The 18,614-nt window shown below is 30.5% G+C and overlaps 4 protein-coding genes and 1 pseudogene across 4 annotated transcripts; 2 read left to right on the top strand and 3 right to left on the bottom strand.

Annotated features, from left to right (window-relative positions):
- Window positions 1-1,988: 1,988 nt before the first annotated feature.
- Window positions 1,989-2,586, bottom strand: LOC107006650. Its single transcript, XM_015205166.2, has one exon. The coding sequence runs from the start codon at window positions 2,457-2,459 to the stop codon at window positions 2,109-2,111; it is 351 nt and encodes a 116-aa protein (XP_015060652.1). The 5' UTR covers window positions 2,460-2,586; the 3' UTR covers window positions 1,989-2,108.
- Window positions 2,587-5,330: 2,744 nt separating this feature from the next.
- LOC107005537 (protein SYM1-like) lies at window positions 5,331-8,910 on the top strand. The gene is made up of 4 exons (XM_015204159.2): window positions 5,331-5,743; window positions 6,477-6,705; window positions 8,035-8,159; window positions 8,519-8,910. Exons 1-4 carry the CDS (start codon window positions 5,420-5,422, stop codon window positions 8,600-8,602), a joined length of 762 nt encoding a protein of 253 aa, XP_015059645.1. The 5' UTR covers window positions 5,331-5,419; the 3' UTR covers window positions 8,603-8,910.
- A 1,116-nt stretch (window positions 8,911-10,026) lies between these two features.
- LOC107006879 lies at window positions 10,027-12,067 on the top strand. The gene is made up of 3 exons (XM_015205395.2): window positions 10,027-10,231; window positions 11,469-11,530; window positions 11,643-12,067. Exons 1-3 carry the CDS (start codon window positions 10,150-10,152, stop codon window positions 11,835-11,837), a joined length of 339 nt encoding a protein of 112 aa, XP_015060881.1. The 5' UTR covers window positions 10,027-10,149; the 3' UTR covers window positions 11,838-12,067.
- Window positions 12,068-12,650: 583 nt separating this feature from the next.
- On the bottom strand, window positions 12,651-13,322 carry LOC107006566 (annotated as a pseudogene).
- A 1,692-nt stretch (window positions 13,323-15,014) lies between these two features.
- Window positions 15,015-15,832, bottom strand: LOC107006795 (zinc finger protein ZAT10-like). The gene has a single exon (XM_015205315.2). It carries the CDS (start codon window positions 15,692-15,694, stop codon window positions 15,101-15,103), a length of 594 nt encoding a protein of 197 aa, XP_015060801.1. The 5' UTR covers window positions 15,695-15,832; the 3' UTR covers window positions 15,015-15,100.
- Between the last annotated feature and the right edge of the window lie 2,782 nt (window positions 15,833-18,614).

Raw genomic sequence — 18,614 nt, 5'->3', positions numbered from 1 at the left:
TTGTTACCTATAGTGAAAAAGCAATTGACAATGAATTATAATTTTTTTTTTTCTTCTTCTTCTCTAAAATTGACTGTTAGGTGCTTTAATTTGTCTTTTTGTTGATTATTTCACTTCAGAACATGTTAATGTCTTATAAAGTTAGCCCTTCATATGATGTCTTAGTTCTCTAGCTTGTAGACATTATAGATTATGTGTTTTTATCGATAAAATTTCATGATAAAACGATAAAATATTATTTTATCATTAATCATAAATTTCGTAAATATGAAATGGATTTCTAAAAAATTAATTGAGTTTTAACAGACGCGACTCTCAAAATACATTTAAGATCAACTTCTTTTGAATTTTGGGACCAAAAGGTTTGAATTGGAGGCCCCCTCATAAGATAATAGTAAAAAGACATGGGAAAAGGGTCTGATATACCCCTCAACTTTGTCATTTAAAGCTGATATACCCCTTGTTATGAAAGTGACTCATATATACCCCTACTTGTAAACAAATGACTCACATATACCCTTTTCCTCTAACGGAAATGAAAAAAATAATAATTTTAATCTAAATTTTTATTATTTTTTTCTAAAAAATATATTCCATATGAGTAAATTTAATCTTCGTCAAACATATTTTTTTAGATTTTTTTTTTGTTTTAATGACTAATTTATAATTATTATTTTGATAATCAAATTTATTTATATTTCACTAATATTCTTGTAAAACTTATTGTAGATGACCAAATTTTTTCTTCGAATACGAAATTAAATTACAATACACACAAAAAAATAGTTTAATTTTTTATTCTTTAAACTAAGGAATAAAAAAAAACAAAATAAGAATAAGAAATTCAAATAATTATAATAAAAGAAGTCAAAAAATAATTTATGTATGAAAAAAATTAAAATATACCTTGAACTTTGATAGAAGAATCATATATACCCCTAAATAATTTTTAAAAAAAATTTAGAAGTAATAAATATAAATTTAAAACTAATTTTTTAACTTCCGTAAAATGAAGGGTATATGTGAGCCATTTTGTAACGGCAGGGGTATATGTGAGCCGTTTGTATAACGGTAAGGGCATATATGAGCTACTTTTATAACGAGGGGTATATCAGCTCCAAATGACAAAGTTGAGAGGTATATCAGGCTCTTTTCCCAAAAGACATTAATTGTTTTTTTCCATATTACCCTCGTAATTAATTCATTTACAAAGTGTTTATATTTATTTGTAAAATTTTGAAAGTTTTTAAGAAGTGAATTGATAATACTATCGTCTTATTTATTATTTCTTAATATACGTTAAAAAATGATCAATTAATATGAGTAGTTAAAAATCCTCTCCGAGTCCTAGATAGTGTAGAATAGCCAATTGAACATCAGTCTTGACCCCTACCAAATTCATACTCCACCTCCGAGATTAGCTAGCACATGATCATAAATTTCTAATTATTTTTGATAAATTATTTTTTAGTATCGAATAAATCAAATTTTAATATGATACGTATTGATTACTGAAAATATTTTTTAACATTTGATACGTTAGTTTAATGGATAATCACATACAAAAGTTAGATCTTCATTCTCAAAAGCTAATATTATGAATTTCAATCAAAACATTCAAATTGCTCAGTCCTAAATTTATTAGGAGCTAACATTGACTTTCAATAACTAGATAATCCATAATTAAAAATATAATATCAAAATGTCATACTTTCAAAGTTTGATTTTCTTTATCAAAATTAATTTTTTCTCTAATCAAACTTCAATACCGTTAAATTCCCATTTAGTTCGATAATTACATTTCCATATGTTCACCCCTAATATTAATGAATTGACATAAATAATAATTCGGTTATCTCATATTTAATTAAAACAAAATGAAATAACATTACTAAAATAATTAATATTAATCTAACTATAAAATGTCAAAAATTATTTTAGCATGTGATTGATTTATTAATTTCATCATTAAAATTAATAAATCTAACTTTATCTCAAAATAACTTATATGTAAAGCAAATAACTACATAAATTACCGACCAAAATATGAAAATTTATATATATATTTTCGATTAAATCAACTTACTTCGTCTAAATTCTGAATCAAATTAAATACGATTTTGAGGTAGCCGGAACCGGAAATGAGACGCCGGAGAACTAACAGCGACGCCGTGCCAGCATATACCACCTCGACAAAATTCATTACTAGTATTGTTATGCTGCTGCTGCTGATTACGATGATTCATCCGATTATGACGAACCCTAACATTCCTCGCCTTGATGTAAATATCCCATGTCAAAGTCAAAATCAACACCAGAGCGACGGCAGCTGTTGAAAGTATGAGAACGAAGCAACCGGTGAAATTTCGACCGGTAATTAAGCCGTAAGCTTTCATTGCACCTATAATTGCTAGATACAAAGTTGTTAAATTCGCTGTTACTTTATCTGAAATCGCCATTTTTGTTGGTGTGAGAGGAGTTTTGGGGTTTTTTGTTTGTGTGTGGGTGTGGAGAGTGTGAATTTTAGGGGAAATGGAGGTGTCGGTGTGAAGTAGCGTGTGACATGTGAATATTATAGCCTTTTATCTTTACCTTTTTTTCGAAATTTGATATTCGCACTAAATTTCTATTAAATTTAACTTTAGAAAGTCTAAATATTGGAAGTAAAATACCCCCAGCAAAACCAATTCTGTGTGCCAACTTACTTAAACCTAATATATATCTGATTAAGAATGAAAGAATATTTTGTCGCTTTTTGATTACCGCATGTATTTCTTTTGTCATAATTTATGACATTTTTTTTTATTTGAGAGTCAAACAATTTAAGTTTTATCAGAAATTTGTGCATGAGATTTTCAAAAAATTTTAAAATGAAATTTATATATTTGTAAACTACGTAGAAGGTATTACGAGTCACAAAAATTTATAATTCAAAGTGTTTAAAAAAATTATGAAAAATACACGATCAAAGATAGATTTGTTTGACTTTTGAAATTTGAAATGTGATATATAAAATGAAACGGATGGAGTATTTTTTAAAAAGATTTGATTATTAATTAGAATTATGTATATATTCACCAAAAAATTATGTATTGTATACATAAAAAATGGTTATTCTATTTTATATCTTATTTAAAATTATACATAATTCGTACATCTTCTTCCTCTATACCATATTAAGTTAAACAATATGAATTAAAAGGAGGATTAATCTTTGCTGTTTCTAAATTGTAAATTAGATATTGTATTTAATTTTATATATAGTTATAATTAATTATCAAGTATGATATTATTTATCGAGAATCTCTTACGCGTATAATATTTTTTCTAACTAGTTATCAAATAATTTTTTATTTTGTTTGATATAAGTTAGACACAAAATTTCGAGAAATTTTTTTATGACATTTTAAAATAAGCTTTTGGAGTAATTTATTTTTTTAGATGTTATTATAAGTATTTAAATAAGGGCAACTTTCACATAACAAACAAAAAATTCATATTTGCATGTTATAACAAAGTTTGCATAATTGCGCTCCATAGCAAACATAAAACTGTATAATTCGCTATACATATACAATTGTATAATTCGCTGGCCTAAATTGTATAATTCGCTGGCCTATTTCGCTGCAATTGTATAATTTGCTATCCTATTTCACTGCGATTGTATAATGCACAATTGTATAATTCGCTGCCTATTTTACTGCAATATTTTTATAAAATTTGTTTTGCATACAGTTGAATCGAGTTAAAATGTATGTATATTGCATAATTATAAGTGTATAGCAAGAAGATATATGTTTTTCTCGCTTTATACAAAAACAGAAACACAATATATACACTTCTGTTGTATAAAGCTAGAGAAAATTGTATTTCACTGCAATTGTATAATTCGCAATTGTATAATTCGTTGGCCTTTTTCTCTGCAATATTTGAAGTAAAATGTTTGTAAATTGTATAATTAAGTGTATAACACGAAGATATATATTTTTGCATATGTATATACAATTTACTCTCGCTTTATACAAAACAGAAACAGAATTATACACTTCTGTGTATAAAGCGAGAGAGGCGAGCGAGAATGGAGAGTGGCAAGCAAGATTTTTGGGAGAGAGACGCTGTCAAATTTTAGCTAACGTTTGCTATGGAGCACAATTAAATCAAACCCTAGATATTTCATTTATTTTAGCTTATTAATTTGCTATTATATACAAATTTTCCTTTAAATAATCATAGTAGTTGCTTAATTAATCTTTTAATTTTTATGTTTGTATGTGAATCACGAGAAGAAAATGCAATTATTTAATGGTGTGTTTCTGGAAATTTCAAGAGTATTTATGCAAAAATGGTTGGTGATTATGATTTATGTCTCCTATTAAATCATATGTCAACTTCACATTAAGTGGCATTTATAAATGGACACAATTTTGATGAGGTGAAGTAAACTCATACATTTTTTTGGACTAATATTTAATTAAGCCGCAATATATAAATAAATTTTTCTTTTAATTTAATTTTTAAATTTAATTTTTTTAATTTTGAATTTGTATAAATAGTTAGATAATTAAATTTGTATAAAGTTAAACAAATATATAAATGCATTCGACATGATAATATAGAGAGAAAAATTGTATAAAATAGCAAATTATTAATTCAAAATAAATATTATAACCACAGTTTCATTTAATTATAATTCATAGAAATACTTGCCATTCGCTTCTCTCCCAATAGAATTTCGCTCGACGCTCTCCGTAATCTCGCTCGTAACTCTCCCTCGCTCTTCTCACTTTATACAAACACAAATGTATAAATTGCGTTTATGTTTGTATAAAGCGAGAAAAAAATATGTATACAAATACAAATGTAAATACATTTATAATTATATAAATACATATCTTCCCCCATTAATTCTCTTTTGTCTTCTCTCTTTCTCGATTTATACAAACATAAAAGCGAGCGAGCGAGAGATTTGATACAAATACTTTATTTCGATTCAATTGTATACAAATTCAAGCTTTGTGCAAATATATAAAAATAATCATTGATAAATATACATAGTAGTTACGTATGTATAATTATCTAACCGATATACATATACAATCGTTACACTTTTATACAAACGAATGCCTGCTTGCGATTTATACAGATCCGATGCACCATAGCAAACATAAAATTTGTTATGAAACACAATTATCCAAACTATAGTTAAAACATATTTTTATGTTTACTAAACCTAAAATTTACCGAAACTAGTGCTCATGTGTAATTTCCCTAATCTTTTGGGGGCAAATGGCATTATCAAAACAAAAGCCCTAAAAGCATAAGTAAAACCTCAGTGTTCTTTGATCTTCAAAAAAAACCCCAAATTCATCAAACTGGAAAAAACAGAGAAGAAGAAAAAAAATCTCAAATTCATTCAAAAATGGGACTAAATTTTCTAACAAGCTTAGCTAAACGCACAACAATTCAACATTCAAAGCGTTGTTTCACTTCCAAGAATTCAATTTCCAGAATATGGACTGAATCTAAATCTTATAGTAGTAAAAGTTTCAATACAAATACAGTTAGTAAAACCCCTTCTTTTTCGTTTTTGTTACTTTTTCGAAAATCATATTCATCATCTTCGTCTGCGAAAACCCAATTGGGGTTTTTGGCATGGTATTTAGGAGCTCTAGAAGCTCGTCCAATTATCACGAAAAGTATTTCTTCTGCTGTTATTTATGCTGCTTCTGATGTAACTTCACAGGTAATTTCCTATTTTGTTTGCTAATTTTTGTAATTTAATTTGGTTTTAATTTGCTAATTTCAGCGGAAAATGGTTTAGATTATGTTGTATTTGTAATTTTCTGGAGAATTTTTTGTTTGATTTGATTATCCAAGTATAGAAGGTAACAAATGATAATTATTTGCGCGAAAAGATAGTTTTTTTTTTGTAAGTTGAAGTAAATGTTAAGTTCTAGTTTGGCTATAAATTTTGAGATTGAAACTCGAAAATTTGAGCTTTTAAAGTTGTATACGTTGTGTTTGAACATGCATTTTACTTGGAAAAAGTTTGTAGTTTTATAAGCAAAAGTCCCCAAAAACCAGACCAGTTTTGGGAATTGGAGAATATTCGAAGATGATTGAATTTCATGGCCAAATAGATATTTGAAGACAATTTTTCAAAATTTACTCCCAAAATGTATGGCCAAATGCTAGCTAAATGTTGATATATTAAGAAATAGTTACGTTCTTAAAGAATGACTTCCATTTTCCTTTGTTTGGGTGAAAATATTTTCGACGATTCAAAAAAACCAAATGGGAAAATGATTTTAGTGAAGGAAAACAATTTCCAGTTTCCACCATACCGAAGCAGAACGTATACTGGTGATTTTTGTTTTGATTAGACAAACGAAATGGAATGTTTGAATTTTTTGATGTGATACAAGTTGATTAAACATGAGTTGTGACTTGTCGACTATGTGGTTTGCATTTTTCAGATGATTATGATGTCACCTTCAGATTCTTTAGATATAATTAGGACTCTACGAATGGCTAGCTTTGGACTATTAATTTTAGGAACAGCACAGCATTATTGGTTTAACTTTGTGGCAAGTGTATTGCCGAAGCGGGATACCATTAGTACATTGAAGAAGCTATTGATGGGACAGCTTGGTTTTGGGCCTGTAATTAATTCTATTTTCTTCTCTTTCAATGCTGCTCTACAAGGTACACATTAGGTTCTTCTCTGTTTTATGCGCTTTCTGCCTAGTTCTTGCTTTCTAGTACTGAAGTCGCTAGTTTGTTTCTTAATTATGCTATTTGTCACAACTCACAATTGATACTAAAAGGCACATAACTTTACTTCCGGACTTCCTGAGTATTTCTATGTATCCCAAAAGAGCAGTTCAGAGTGGGACATCAGAATCTAGTGATACACACTACTGACTACACCACTATGAGGGGGATTTAACCTTGCTTCTTTCCTGCATTATAGTGTAAAGCAATATGTTTGTTCTGTATATTCCGAGGGGAAAAAGAACATGACAAATTATAGAAAAATACAAACAATACAAGGGAAAATCATAGAGGCAGAATAAGGGTGGTCCAATGTGTATAATACATCGTTAATAGTAAAAATGATAAATTCTTTTTTCCTGCCGAGTGCCTAATGATTGCGCATTAGTCATTTGGTAATATTATTCAACTATAAATCAAACTAATAATTTATTGAATGCTGAGAGCTTTCACGGTTTTTCTTTGACAAGAATTTTAAAAGCTTTGGAAAAACCTAACAATAAAATGAATAGTTGTGGAAGTGGAAACAAGACTATTTGATATATGGAGACCTCATAGAAAAAAACTTATGTTTTTGTTCTTATCCAAAAAAAAAAAAAAAGAAGAAAGAAACTAATGTTTCGTATTTTTTTTATCAGTAAACTAGTGTTTCGTATTGTTTAATCTTAGTCAACCATATAGACAATATCAGGGTTCTTGTGTGCAAAAATGCTTCATACTTGTCTTTGCATAGATGCCTCCCCTACTCCCCCAATTTCGCCGGGCAGCACTTGCTATATACATGCATACACAGTCAGAGGAGTTAAATGTAGCTGAGTACATAATCTATTGGTGAAACTTTACCACATCCAGTTGGTAGGTACATAAGATGTTTAAGTTGGTGGGGCTGATTGATGATATAGGTGAAACTTTACCACGTCCAGTGGCTGAGGTTCTGAATATTACATTAAAGGGAGCTGTTTCTTCTAAGCTTTTTCCTCCTGTGAATCTCTGCCAGTATTGACACTATAATTGCCAGTATTGATTGTTAACACATTTGAAAAGTTTCATGAATACGTCAACATTATCAAGGGTGTTTTTTTTTTTTTTTTTTAAAAAAAGAACTCGTTGAGTTAAAGTTCTGTTTAAGAAATCTGCTTCTGTGATCTATGATTATTTGTCGGTTATGCTAGGTCTGATGATTACCTTTGCCTTTTGATTTACCGTCTCATTGGTGCAACATGATTTAATCCTTCAACTCTTTCTTATTTTCACATTCAGGTGAGAATGGGGGGGAAATCGTTGCAAGGTTGAAGCGTGACCTGCTCCCAACAATGATGAATGGCCTAATGTACTGGCCCTTGTGTGATTTCTTGACATATAAAGTAATCCCTGTCCATTTGCAGGTACTATGTTACACTTGTCTTTTTTGTAAGGACACTAGCACATTTATGTTTCATGAGATTTATGTTGCTCGGACTCTCCAAAGTTGCTGGCACAGCCCTGTCGGTTCCTCTAGAAATGCATTACTTATGGAGGATCCAACATGCACTTGGTGACATTTTTGAAGAGTTCGAGCAACATAGATTAATGAGATGATCCACAACTTCTGAGGTCCGACTACAAGCCCTTAACGGAAGCATCTATTGCTCTAGTTTTTATCCATCTCAAATTTATTTAAATTGCTCAATTCGATTCCAATTATTCTGAATCTGTTCTTCTAAACACTCACAAGGTTAACGTTTTTGGTAATGCTCTTTAACAGCCATTAGCCAACAGTGCATTCGCGTATGCTTGGACGATATATTTGACGTATATGGCCAGTTCCAAGAAAGCCATTGCTGTTTAGTAAGCAACCCCTTCTCCAAAAGCCTCAAAACATCGCAAATTGAGATAAAACTACTGCTGAACAGTCCTCATATTGAGTTGCTCAAACATTATTTACAGGATGATATACAATAGGTCAAGACCCTTGATTTTCAATAGCTACAAACTGATTCATTCTTCCATTTATTTTCCTTGTTTTCAATTTCCAGTGTATCGATGAAGACGAGTCGTTGAGTATACACCTCGTCTACATCATTAGAATGTCGTACTTTTCGTATAGATACATTATAACTTCATATCATAAATTTCAAAAGTCTTTCTTTACATGAATTGAGACTGAAGGAAAGCAGTAACATTAGTATTTTCTTGGGAAATTTTACGCAAATTGCATAGTGTTAAGATCTAATTATATTATATCCTTATTCTTTTTCAATTGGTGAAATCCGAATACATCTCAAAATGCTTTGATACATCGTGTTTCAGTTTTGTATACATCGCTCAACGTCTCGAAATATTATGTCTCAATATTGGATACATTACTCAACGCTCCGATACATTTATTTGATGAGATCAAAAGACTCTTAATGAGCAATTAACATAACTAACAATAAATTTCAATAATGAATATATGTGAAGGATAACAAAAGAGTCAAGAAATATTAAATTTTTGTTTTCTTATCTTTTAATACCAAATGATACAAGAATCCAAAAATAAAAGGTCTCTTTTATGGTGATTTGAAAAAAGACCAATGTTCAAGACTGGAAAGGCTCATTTCCCCTCATGTTAAGCATTCAATTGGCTTCATTCCCCATTGTTTCTGTAACTTTAAAAAAAAAAAAAAGTACTTACAACAACAAAGGTGCAATAACTCTCTCATTTACTCTCCCCTTATACACATTGCACTTTTCTACTTAATCTTCTTCATGACTCATCCTCATAAAATTCATTTCTTTATTTTAATCGGACTTTCTCTGTTTTAATTCATTTGTCTAACTTTAACTGTATACCGAATGTAATAAAGTAATTATAACTTTGAATCTTATTATGTTAAATAAATTAAGAAAAATTAATCGAGATAGCTATCTACCTACTGATTAAATGAAAAGTGGGCAAATATATAACTATGTATGATCGTGTATAATTAGTGTATAGTCTATGTATACTCGTTATCACATGCTAAAAAAAGTAAATAGCAAATCTGTCTAATTATTTATGTAAAGATTCTTTATCTATTTTTCATATTACTTGACCTCTAGTAACACACTTCTTAAGTAAGTTTTAATTAAAAGAAATACGAAAAATATCTTTTTATTTTAAGATTTTCAATACGATTTGTCGAAAGTTAGAATTAAAGATTTGTAAAAAAATAAACTATTTTTTTTCATAAAAATAGTAGAAACAAATAGAAAAATATTTGTTCTTTTTTATTCTACTCATCCATCAAAATAGTGGGCTCTCTTTGAAGAAACATTTCAAATGAATTGAATTTTATTCAAGAACTTCTCTTTTCTTGAAAAGGGTGTCAATAAATTTTTCCAAAAATCAAATCTTTTTTACTTTTTTACAGTATGAAGACTTTTGGGTTCTCTGTTCTGTTCTTGATGATGGGAATTACAGCCTTTTTATCCTTTTTTTGCTTCAACACTGGAGGTAAAAACCCTTACTATTGTTCTGTGATATTACTAGTATTTTTTTTTTCATATTTCAGAATCTTGATATGTAAGCTAGCTCTAATTACTTGTTCATTTTTGGACTTACTAGCTATTAAATTTTTTTTTTACTGTATTAAGTTTGTTCAAGTTTTGTTATTGTTGTTGTTGTGAATTTATAGCTTAAAAATGGGGTATGTGAATTGTGTGTGTGTTTTTTTTTTTTTTTGTAAAACTAAATATATTTCTAAATTGGTATACTATTATTTGTTGGCAAGAATGGTGTATAATGTACTTGATTGAATGTTGAGTTATTTACCTAAAGGATTATTGCATTATTTCGTTGTTGTTACTGCTCTCCTCGTGTTTGTTGTGTAACACTCTCCATTTCGCGTTATTTTGTTGTTGCTCCCATATCTGTATCCCACTTTTACGAACTGTTTGAGAGGCTTTGTTTACGCTGAAGGTCTATCGGAAATAACCTCTCTATCTGTATGAGGTAGGAGTAAGGTTTGCAAATACACTGGGTATGTTGTTTGTATCCGTGCTAACTATCTTTCTTGGTTGCTCTCCGAAAAAATGCTATTTCACTCCTAACTATTTGTTTACCTCGTTTGCCTTATCGTAAATGGATCTGAGTATAAATGGTTTTCTTTCATCACAAATCTTGTGATACATATAAAAATGAACATACTAGTCGTTTTCTATTATATAGGTAATCAAGAGAGCATAACGAGAAAATGATTATCTACATGTATACTCTTCTCTTCCCTTTATAGGGTCTATCACCTATCGGAAGCAGCCTCCCTACCCTCACAAGGTAGGAGTAAGGTTTCCGTACACTCTACTCTACCCTCCTCAGATCCCACCTTGTGGGATTATACATCCGTTGTTGTTTATTTGATACCAACTTAAATTGTCTTGCTTCATTTCTCGTATACACCATTCATCTTACTTTTAATGAACTACTTATGTTATTGATCGTATTTGTTTCTCGATGGTTCTCAAATGTCTGCCCGAGGTTCTTTCACAAAGTCTCAGTACATTTTTGGATACATTTATTTCGGTTTGTTAATATACACGGTGCTGCCGTTAGAAGAATTGTATGAGATATATATACCAATCTCTGTTTGCCAGATACTGAGGTTAAAGCTACAGAAATGATCAGCAGATAGTCGTATTCACAGTTTCACGCAAGGGTATGGTATTGACGTAGCTTTCTCGTAAATGAAACACAGGAATGTCCTTCAAATGGCAAAATACCGATACAACGATGACCATAAAGAACAGAAAGCTGCAGGTACTTTATAACGGTTATAACTTATAGTTATCGTTTACGTGATGTAGAAATCATAAATTGTGTATGGATTACTAAAAAGCCTCAATTTTTCTTCACAATTTCCCATCTTCAGGAAAATGGCTACGGTCCAAGCATCAATGAGGACGATTCAAGCAAGTTAGGCCTGGAAGATTATCGTCCCATCGATCCAGTTCCAAGCTCAAAAGCTTCCGTAAAACCAGGACCTATTGAGCATGGTACTCCTCTTATGCCTTATATTCCTAAGCCTTCACCTCCTCCTATTAGCACTATCGATGGGCTCCCATAAGCTCATCGTTAATCCACTTCCACCGCTGTGCTAAAGTTGGGCAAGTGTTGTTTTTGCTTACAAAAAGCTGTCTTTGCTAATTTTGTGTTGTTCTTGTAAATTTTTTCGTTGAAACACTCTGTATTACCATGGTATGTAACTTCTAGTACGCCTCTAGCTAGGCGATACTTGCACAAGTTATCAGTTATCTATGTAGTTGAATTTCGTACATAACTGATAATTCTTTGCTAGGTGTTGCAGTGGTAGGAGTAACTGTTAAGCCACTCGTTGGCCCTATTTAATCGCGCAGTTATATTTAATCGAAGGAACTGCACCATCAATAAGTTTTTGGCATTCGGTAGTTCTTCTAAATTACTTTACCATCACTTAGCTATAGACTGCATATGCTATAGTTTGATACTTAGACCAGAAATTGTAGTACTTAAATAATAATTGTGATAGTTGAGTCGAGGGTTTGTTGTGTACACACTACCGTCCCCAGACCTCACATGACGATAGTAATAGTCTTTCTAGGCAATTGATCATGTCTAGAAGTGTTTGAAGATGGAGTCTACTTTTTAGATTTTCTTGATTATTTATTGTTAGCCTTAGCAACAGTAAGATTTGTTGTCACGTGATCAGAGGGTCATATGTTCAAGTGTAAAAATAACCTAATATGGTTAGACTTTTCTATAGACTTCACACGTAACAAAAACTTAGTGTATTCGACTGTTCAATCTAGTTCAGAAGAGAAGAAAAAATGAATAGTAAAAAAAGAGTACAACTTGCAAAATCAATGATTTTGATTTATAATTTAGTGTTTAATAAAATAAATCAATCAAATAATCACTTTCTCCAAGTGTATTGGACATTTACAAAAAATGAAAAAAAAATTAAAAATTGTCCACCTCATCCAAATGGACATGTAAAAACAAATTAAACAATTATACTAAAGTATGAACTTGTCATCATAATTGCCTTAATTTCTTAGCTGGATGAGGACTTTCCACCTCATCTTCGCCGGAGCCAAAACCCGGCCAATATTCCGGCAATGCCGGATTGTTCAAGTCAAAGTTGTTGATGGACCCCACACCGTTCAACGACGATGATGATGACGTCACTTTCCCCTCATAGTGACGTCTCTTATGACCACCCAAAGCTTGTCCAGTTGGAAAAGTCTTGTGGCAAATGGAACACTCATGAGTCCTTTCACTAACCGCGTTACCTGACGTGGCACTAGTTGTAATCACAGAGTGTTCGTTGACTTTATCTCTGTTACTACGGTGACTAGCTTTGTGTCCTCCTAAAACTTGATAGGATCCAAAACACTTACGGCAAACTGAATACTTAGTACAAATTGTTACTAGTAATATCGTTATCGTTATTGTTATTGTTATTGTTATTGTTGTGTGCGAGCATGAGTAGACACAAAGCTAAGTATTCATCTTCGGAAATATTTGGTTGTTGCTCCTCTATGATGAGGCCGCTACGAGGTCGTTTCGGTATTTATATTTGATCTGAGCAAGGTGGGGATTTATGGGTTCAAACGAATTTATTAATTTTTATGTAGACTTTATATTTGTACTAAAAAGTTAGTTAAATACATCTTTATATTAATTTCTGAACAACATTGATTGACGTTTATTAACGAAATTTAGAATCTTTCCAAACTCTTAATCTTGGCTTTGTCTCTAAGTTCTGGCCCTCAACAAAGACGGCTAAATATTTACTCCTATTTGGTTTTATTCTTCACACAAATATATATCACTTATTTCAGATTACAAAATTTTAGAAATCTCTTTTCTTTTTTAAACTTCAAATTGAGTCAAACTATCTCATATAAAATGAAACGACGGAACTAATATCTAATAATTCATAACTTCATATTTAAACCAGAGATTGTAGTTTCTTCTTTTGGACTTTACTGTTCGATATCAAAATGATTTTAAAAATGATAAAAGTTAAAATGAAAAATTTATTTTTAAATAGTAAAGTGAATGGAGAGAGTATATATATTAATTGGGACAGTTGCCTTAAGCTGCATGTAGACTATGGACTCTGTCAAAATTAAAGTCAAAACACATCTCTTTTTCCTCAACATATAAAATGATTGGTGGAGGTTTAAGATTCATACATTTAGAAAGATGTATACATCTCCAATAACCAATGTATAAATTTTTTTATATCAAAGTCCTAATCAAATATCTAAAAAAAAATTCAACAAACATCCTTTTTTCGGACTGCCTTATTTTCGAAGGAAAAAAAGATAAATATATTTTAAAATTATCGTAAATAATATGTAGATATCTCCGTCATACTTTTGAAATATCAGTGCTCTTGCCGTTCAAAAACTAGAGCATATGTACCATTTATATTAACGAACATACACGTGTCATAATCTTATCCATCGACCCGACATAAATTAGATATCTGATCGATGGATAAGATTGTGTCATGTGTCCCTATTTAGTCTTTCGTTAGAGTGAAGGGGCATATATACTCTACTTTTTGGATGACAGTTGTATCAATGTCCAAAAAATATAACAGAGTATCTGCATGTCATTTACGATAGTTCGAGGATATATTTGTTCTTTTCCCCTAGTTTCAAACCTCACATCCTACTTTGCCATTCTATTCTCAAAATCGTGTAGACAGAGAAGATCCTTTTTTTTAGACTGTCTTATTTTCCGGTCTCCGCGGCCGGCAAAAGGAAGAAGAGAAGGAAAAGAGGAAGTACAAGTTTGCCCAAACTATGTCCATCCCTAATTAGAGGTTGGGCATATTTCACAATATTGACCTAAATCTTGTGTGACTTTATGAGCCACCAGCAGCCTTAACAACTTCCAAATTTGATTGTAATTATTAATTCCCACTATTTTTGATGTATTTATTAATTAATGATTATGATTAGAAAATTTTATTAGAAATGACTGTAATTTGGTTTTTATATTAAGAGTTATAGCTACATTTTTACTATTTGTACAACAAAGTTTGGTTGCTAGATGATTTTATTTTATTCAGTATGTTTATTCGCGCAATAACTATAGTTTGTGTGTCAACAATATTTGTTAGTGCAACAAACATAAGCAAGGCAAAATAATAATAGTAATTTCTTTAAAAGAATAAATTANGTATGTTTATTCGCGCAATAACTATAGTTTGTGTGTCAACAATATTTGTTAGTGCAACAAACATAAGCAAAGGCAAAATAATAATAGTAATTTCTTTAAAAGAATAAATTAAATGAATGAAATAATCAAATAATCACTTTTACAAAGTGTGTCCTATTGTTGTTGAAATAATTCAAGTGAAGGAAATTGTTTTAATTTCTTAGTTGGATGAGGACTTTCCACCTCATCTTCGCCCGAGGCAAAACCCGGCCAATTATCTGGTAACACCGAAATATTCAAGTCAAAGTTGTTGACCGACCCCACACCGTTCGACGATGACGATGACGTCATCTTCCCTTCATAGTGTCGCCTTTTGTGACCACCCAAAGCTTGTCCACTTGGAAAAGTCTTGTGGCAAATGGTACACTCATGAGTCCTTCCACTAACCACATTACCTGACGTGATGACCACAGATTGTTCGTAGACTTTATCTCTGTTACTACGATGACTAGCTTTGTGTCCTCCTAAAGCTTGATAAGATCCAAAACACTTACAACAAACTGAACACTTGTACAAATTGTCACCAGTAATAGAAACGTTACTGTTATTGTTATTGTTATTGTTATTGCTGCGTGCGAGCATGAGTAGACACAAAGCTAAGTACTCTTCTTCGGTAATAATTGATGGTTGCTCCTCCATGACGATGCTACGCGATCGTTTCGATCTAATCTTGCCTTTGGTCCATGAATTCAAAGCTTCAAGTGCCATTACTATAGTTGTATTTTTTTCTTAGTGAATGAAGAATTTGTTGTGAGTGAAGAGAAGAAGGGATATTTGTTAGTGAATATATAGTTGGTGAGTGAGATATAGAAGGAAGTTGCTAGACAAGTAGTAGGAAGGTAGTAATTATAATTATTAGGTAGTTGATTAATAAGTAGTTGAATGAAATTGAAAAATGAGCAAGTTGATCAAGTAGTTGCCTTTAGTGAATATTTTTTATTAAATGCAAGTGGTATATATAGACTATATATTAGACTATGGTAAGCTAAAAAAAAATGTATATTGACTTATATTTTGTGTGACTTTTTTCAGCAGCCAGCAGCCGCTTGCTTAACAACTTGTCAACTTTGAGAAAAAGGGTATGAAATGTTAAATTAGAATCGATGGTTTACTCACATCTCAAAAACTAACTTAAAGAAAAAAGGATTATCATAAGTTCATTCAGCGACATGATACATTTCATTCATCACCTCTTAAGCTCATACATAAATATTCTTTATTTGGCGTTTCATTATTCGATCTGGTGCATACACGTTCATGGATTGAGAAATGTCTACCCTCCACTAGGGGCTAGGGATGAATATAAACATCGATCCCTGGGAGAAAACTACATAAATGAGCCATAAATTTCAAAATAATTAGAAGTTCATATCCAAACCCAAAGTAATTCATGAAATATTATTCTCTCATAAATGATTACAGCTCATACGCTCATTCATTAAGATTGATAATTTTCGCTTAACTGATACTAAATCAGTATCATGTACTATATACTGTATTTGTATTATTAAGGCTGACAATTTCGCTTAACTTGATACTAAATTAGTATATATATATATTGTATTAATATCATTAAGGTTTCCTGTTAAGAAATTACTCATTAGTCAATATATGTATATTGTTGTTGTATCATTAAGGTTTATTATTCAGAAATTACTCATTAGTCAATATATGTATATTGTTGTTGTATCATTAAGGTTTATTGTACAGAAATTTAATCATTAGTCAACGATACCATACCATAGGAGTATCTATATATACTCTGATCAGGCTTCATGATACCAATACAATATATTATACTAATAAAATATCAGTTAAACGGAATTACTTGGGGGTATATAGTTTATGTAAAGAGGTATACATTTGTAATTATTTTTTTTAGTATAAATTTAAGGATTCCCATAGTGTAATACAATAATTACATTCTGTCCCGACAAATTTAGTATTTACTAATAATCTCTTAAAATTGTTGTGGCGTGATACATTAGTATGTTGTGATACATGGTAAATGATACACAGTAACTTAAAACTGTTAAGATTAAAAGGGGAAAAACAGAACATTTAAATTTGTTATCTAAATCAGCTTAAATTACGGTAACAGTTCATTAATAAGCATTAATTCAGCATGTAATTGGATAATAATTTCAAATTTTGAAAATTCAAGATTATATCATCTAGTTTGAAGACATTTTTATGAACATCAAGTTATTAAACTTATTGACTGATACATGATAACAATTTTCAAAAACTCGTGATACATAGAAAATCATATGATACACATCAAAGTCATGTATCAATGCATCGTCTAAACACTATATCACTCTGAGTCGATATGTATCAGCAAGCACACTTGATGGCGCAGTTATTAAACTTATTGACTGATACATGATAACAATTTTCAAAAACTCTTGATACATAGGAAATCATATGATACACATCTAATTCAACGATCAATGCATCGACTAACACACTATAACACACTAAGTACTTATGTATTAAACTTATTGTCTGATACATGATAACAATTTTCAAAAATTCATGATACATATGGGATTCCTTTACTAAAATTTTTACTAATTTCAACAACAATGGTTGCTGCTTCCTTTTCTCTTTTTTTTGGTGTATTTTGTCAACCTTTGATTTAGATGATTCGCCAAAATCTTTGTTTGAATCCTTCCGAACATTCATAGGATCATGCAAAGACTTTTTCTATTTTCTTTTCAATTTTCATAGTATCTACTAATAAATCCTTCTATTAGTAAAAAGATCCATTAATATGATGTAATAGAACAATGAAAAAAAAAGTACGGATGATGGAGTAAGAAGAAAAAGAAGACCTAGAGACGGCTGATGTAATATAGCAATGAACAAGAAGAAAAAAAAGAAGAAAATAAGAACAGATGATGGATTAAGAAGAAGAAGAAGAACTATAGACGGATGATGGAGTAAGAAGAAGAAGAAGAACCAGAGAACAATGGTCCAATTTTCAGAAATTTCAAATTTTTTGAATTTTGAAATTCAAAATTTCATATTAAATGTTGTGAAACGTTTTTAATTAAAATTAATAATTCAAAATTCAAAAAGTGATTCAGAAGATTGAGTGTTTTAGTGGAGAAAAAATAGGCATGATATTGGGGAAGTGTGTTATAGGAGAGAGAAGACTATGTATCCCTAAACTTCTACTAAAATTAAAAAAAAAAAAGGAATTATGTAATATTTAAAAAAAGAAGGGAAAATTAGAGAATACTAAACTTATAGTTGTGTATTTAAGTTATTTTTCCTTTTTTTTATTGGGTATTTACTTAGTTTCCCCTTTTTTCTAATGGATCGTATTGCATAAAATGGGCCTAACAGAACATTCCGAAATTTCATCAACAAAGTGGGCTAATATATATGGGCTTGAGAGGCCTTATGATAATACAAGTCTAAATGGAAAATTTGCACAAATAGGATCTTTGGGTTCCACTATTTAAATTTTAGCCTCATTGAAAAAACAATACCAATATAAATAAAGTATGTAACCTAATTGATTCATGAGAAATATTGTTAAATTCAGCGCGATATTCCCATTAGATCACTTGAATTTTACCTCAAAATTCAGCGTGATTCATCTATTTAACCACTCTAA

This window comes from Solanum pennellii, chromosome 12 (genome assembly GCF_001406875.1).
Source record: "Solanum pennellii chromosome 12, SPENNV200".
NCBI lineage: Eukaryota > Viridiplantae > Streptophyta > Magnoliopsida > Solanales > Solanaceae > Solanum > Solanum pennellii.
Note: the sequence above shows the minus strand (reverse complement) of the source record. Positions and strands in the feature narration are given on the sequence as shown.

What these genes read in the sequence shown, in the direction of transcription:
- LOC107006650 (XM_015205166.2), bottom strand. Translation starts at nt 2,459, where the DNA reads ATGGCGATTTCAGATAAAGTAACAGCGAATTTAACAACTTTGTATCTA.
- LOC107005537 (XM_015204159.2), top strand. Translation starts at nt 5,420, where the DNA reads ATGGGACTAAATTTTCTAACAAGCTTAGCTAAACGCACAACAATTCAA. An exon ending in TTTCAATGCTGCTCTACAAG is followed by an intron (nt 6,706 to 8,034) that starts GTACACATTAGG and finishes TTTCACATTCAG; the next exon opens with GTGAGAATGGGGGGGAAATC. An exon ending in TAATCCCTGTCCATTTGCAG is followed by an intron (nt 8,160 to 8,518) that starts GTACTATGTTAC and finishes GCTCTTTAACAG; the next exon opens with CCATTAGCCAACAGTGCATT.
- LOC107006879 (XM_015205395.2), top strand. Translation starts at nt 10,150, where the DNA reads ATGAAGACTTTTGGGTTCTCTGTTCTGTTCTTGATGATGGGAATTACA. An exon ending in TTTTTGCTTCAACACTGGAG is followed by an intron (nt 10,232 to 11,468) that starts GTAAAAACCCTT and finishes AATGAAACACAG; the next exon opens with GAATGTCCTTCAAATGGCAA. An exon ending in TAAAGAACAGAAAGCTGCAG is followed by an intron (nt 11,531 to 11,642) that starts GTACTTTATAAC and finishes TCCCATCTTCAG; the next exon opens with GAAAATGGCTACGGTCCAAG.
- LOC107006795 (XM_015205315.2), bottom strand. Translation starts at nt 15,694, where the DNA reads ATGGCACTTGAAGCTTTGAATTCATGGACCAAAGGCAAGATTAGATCG.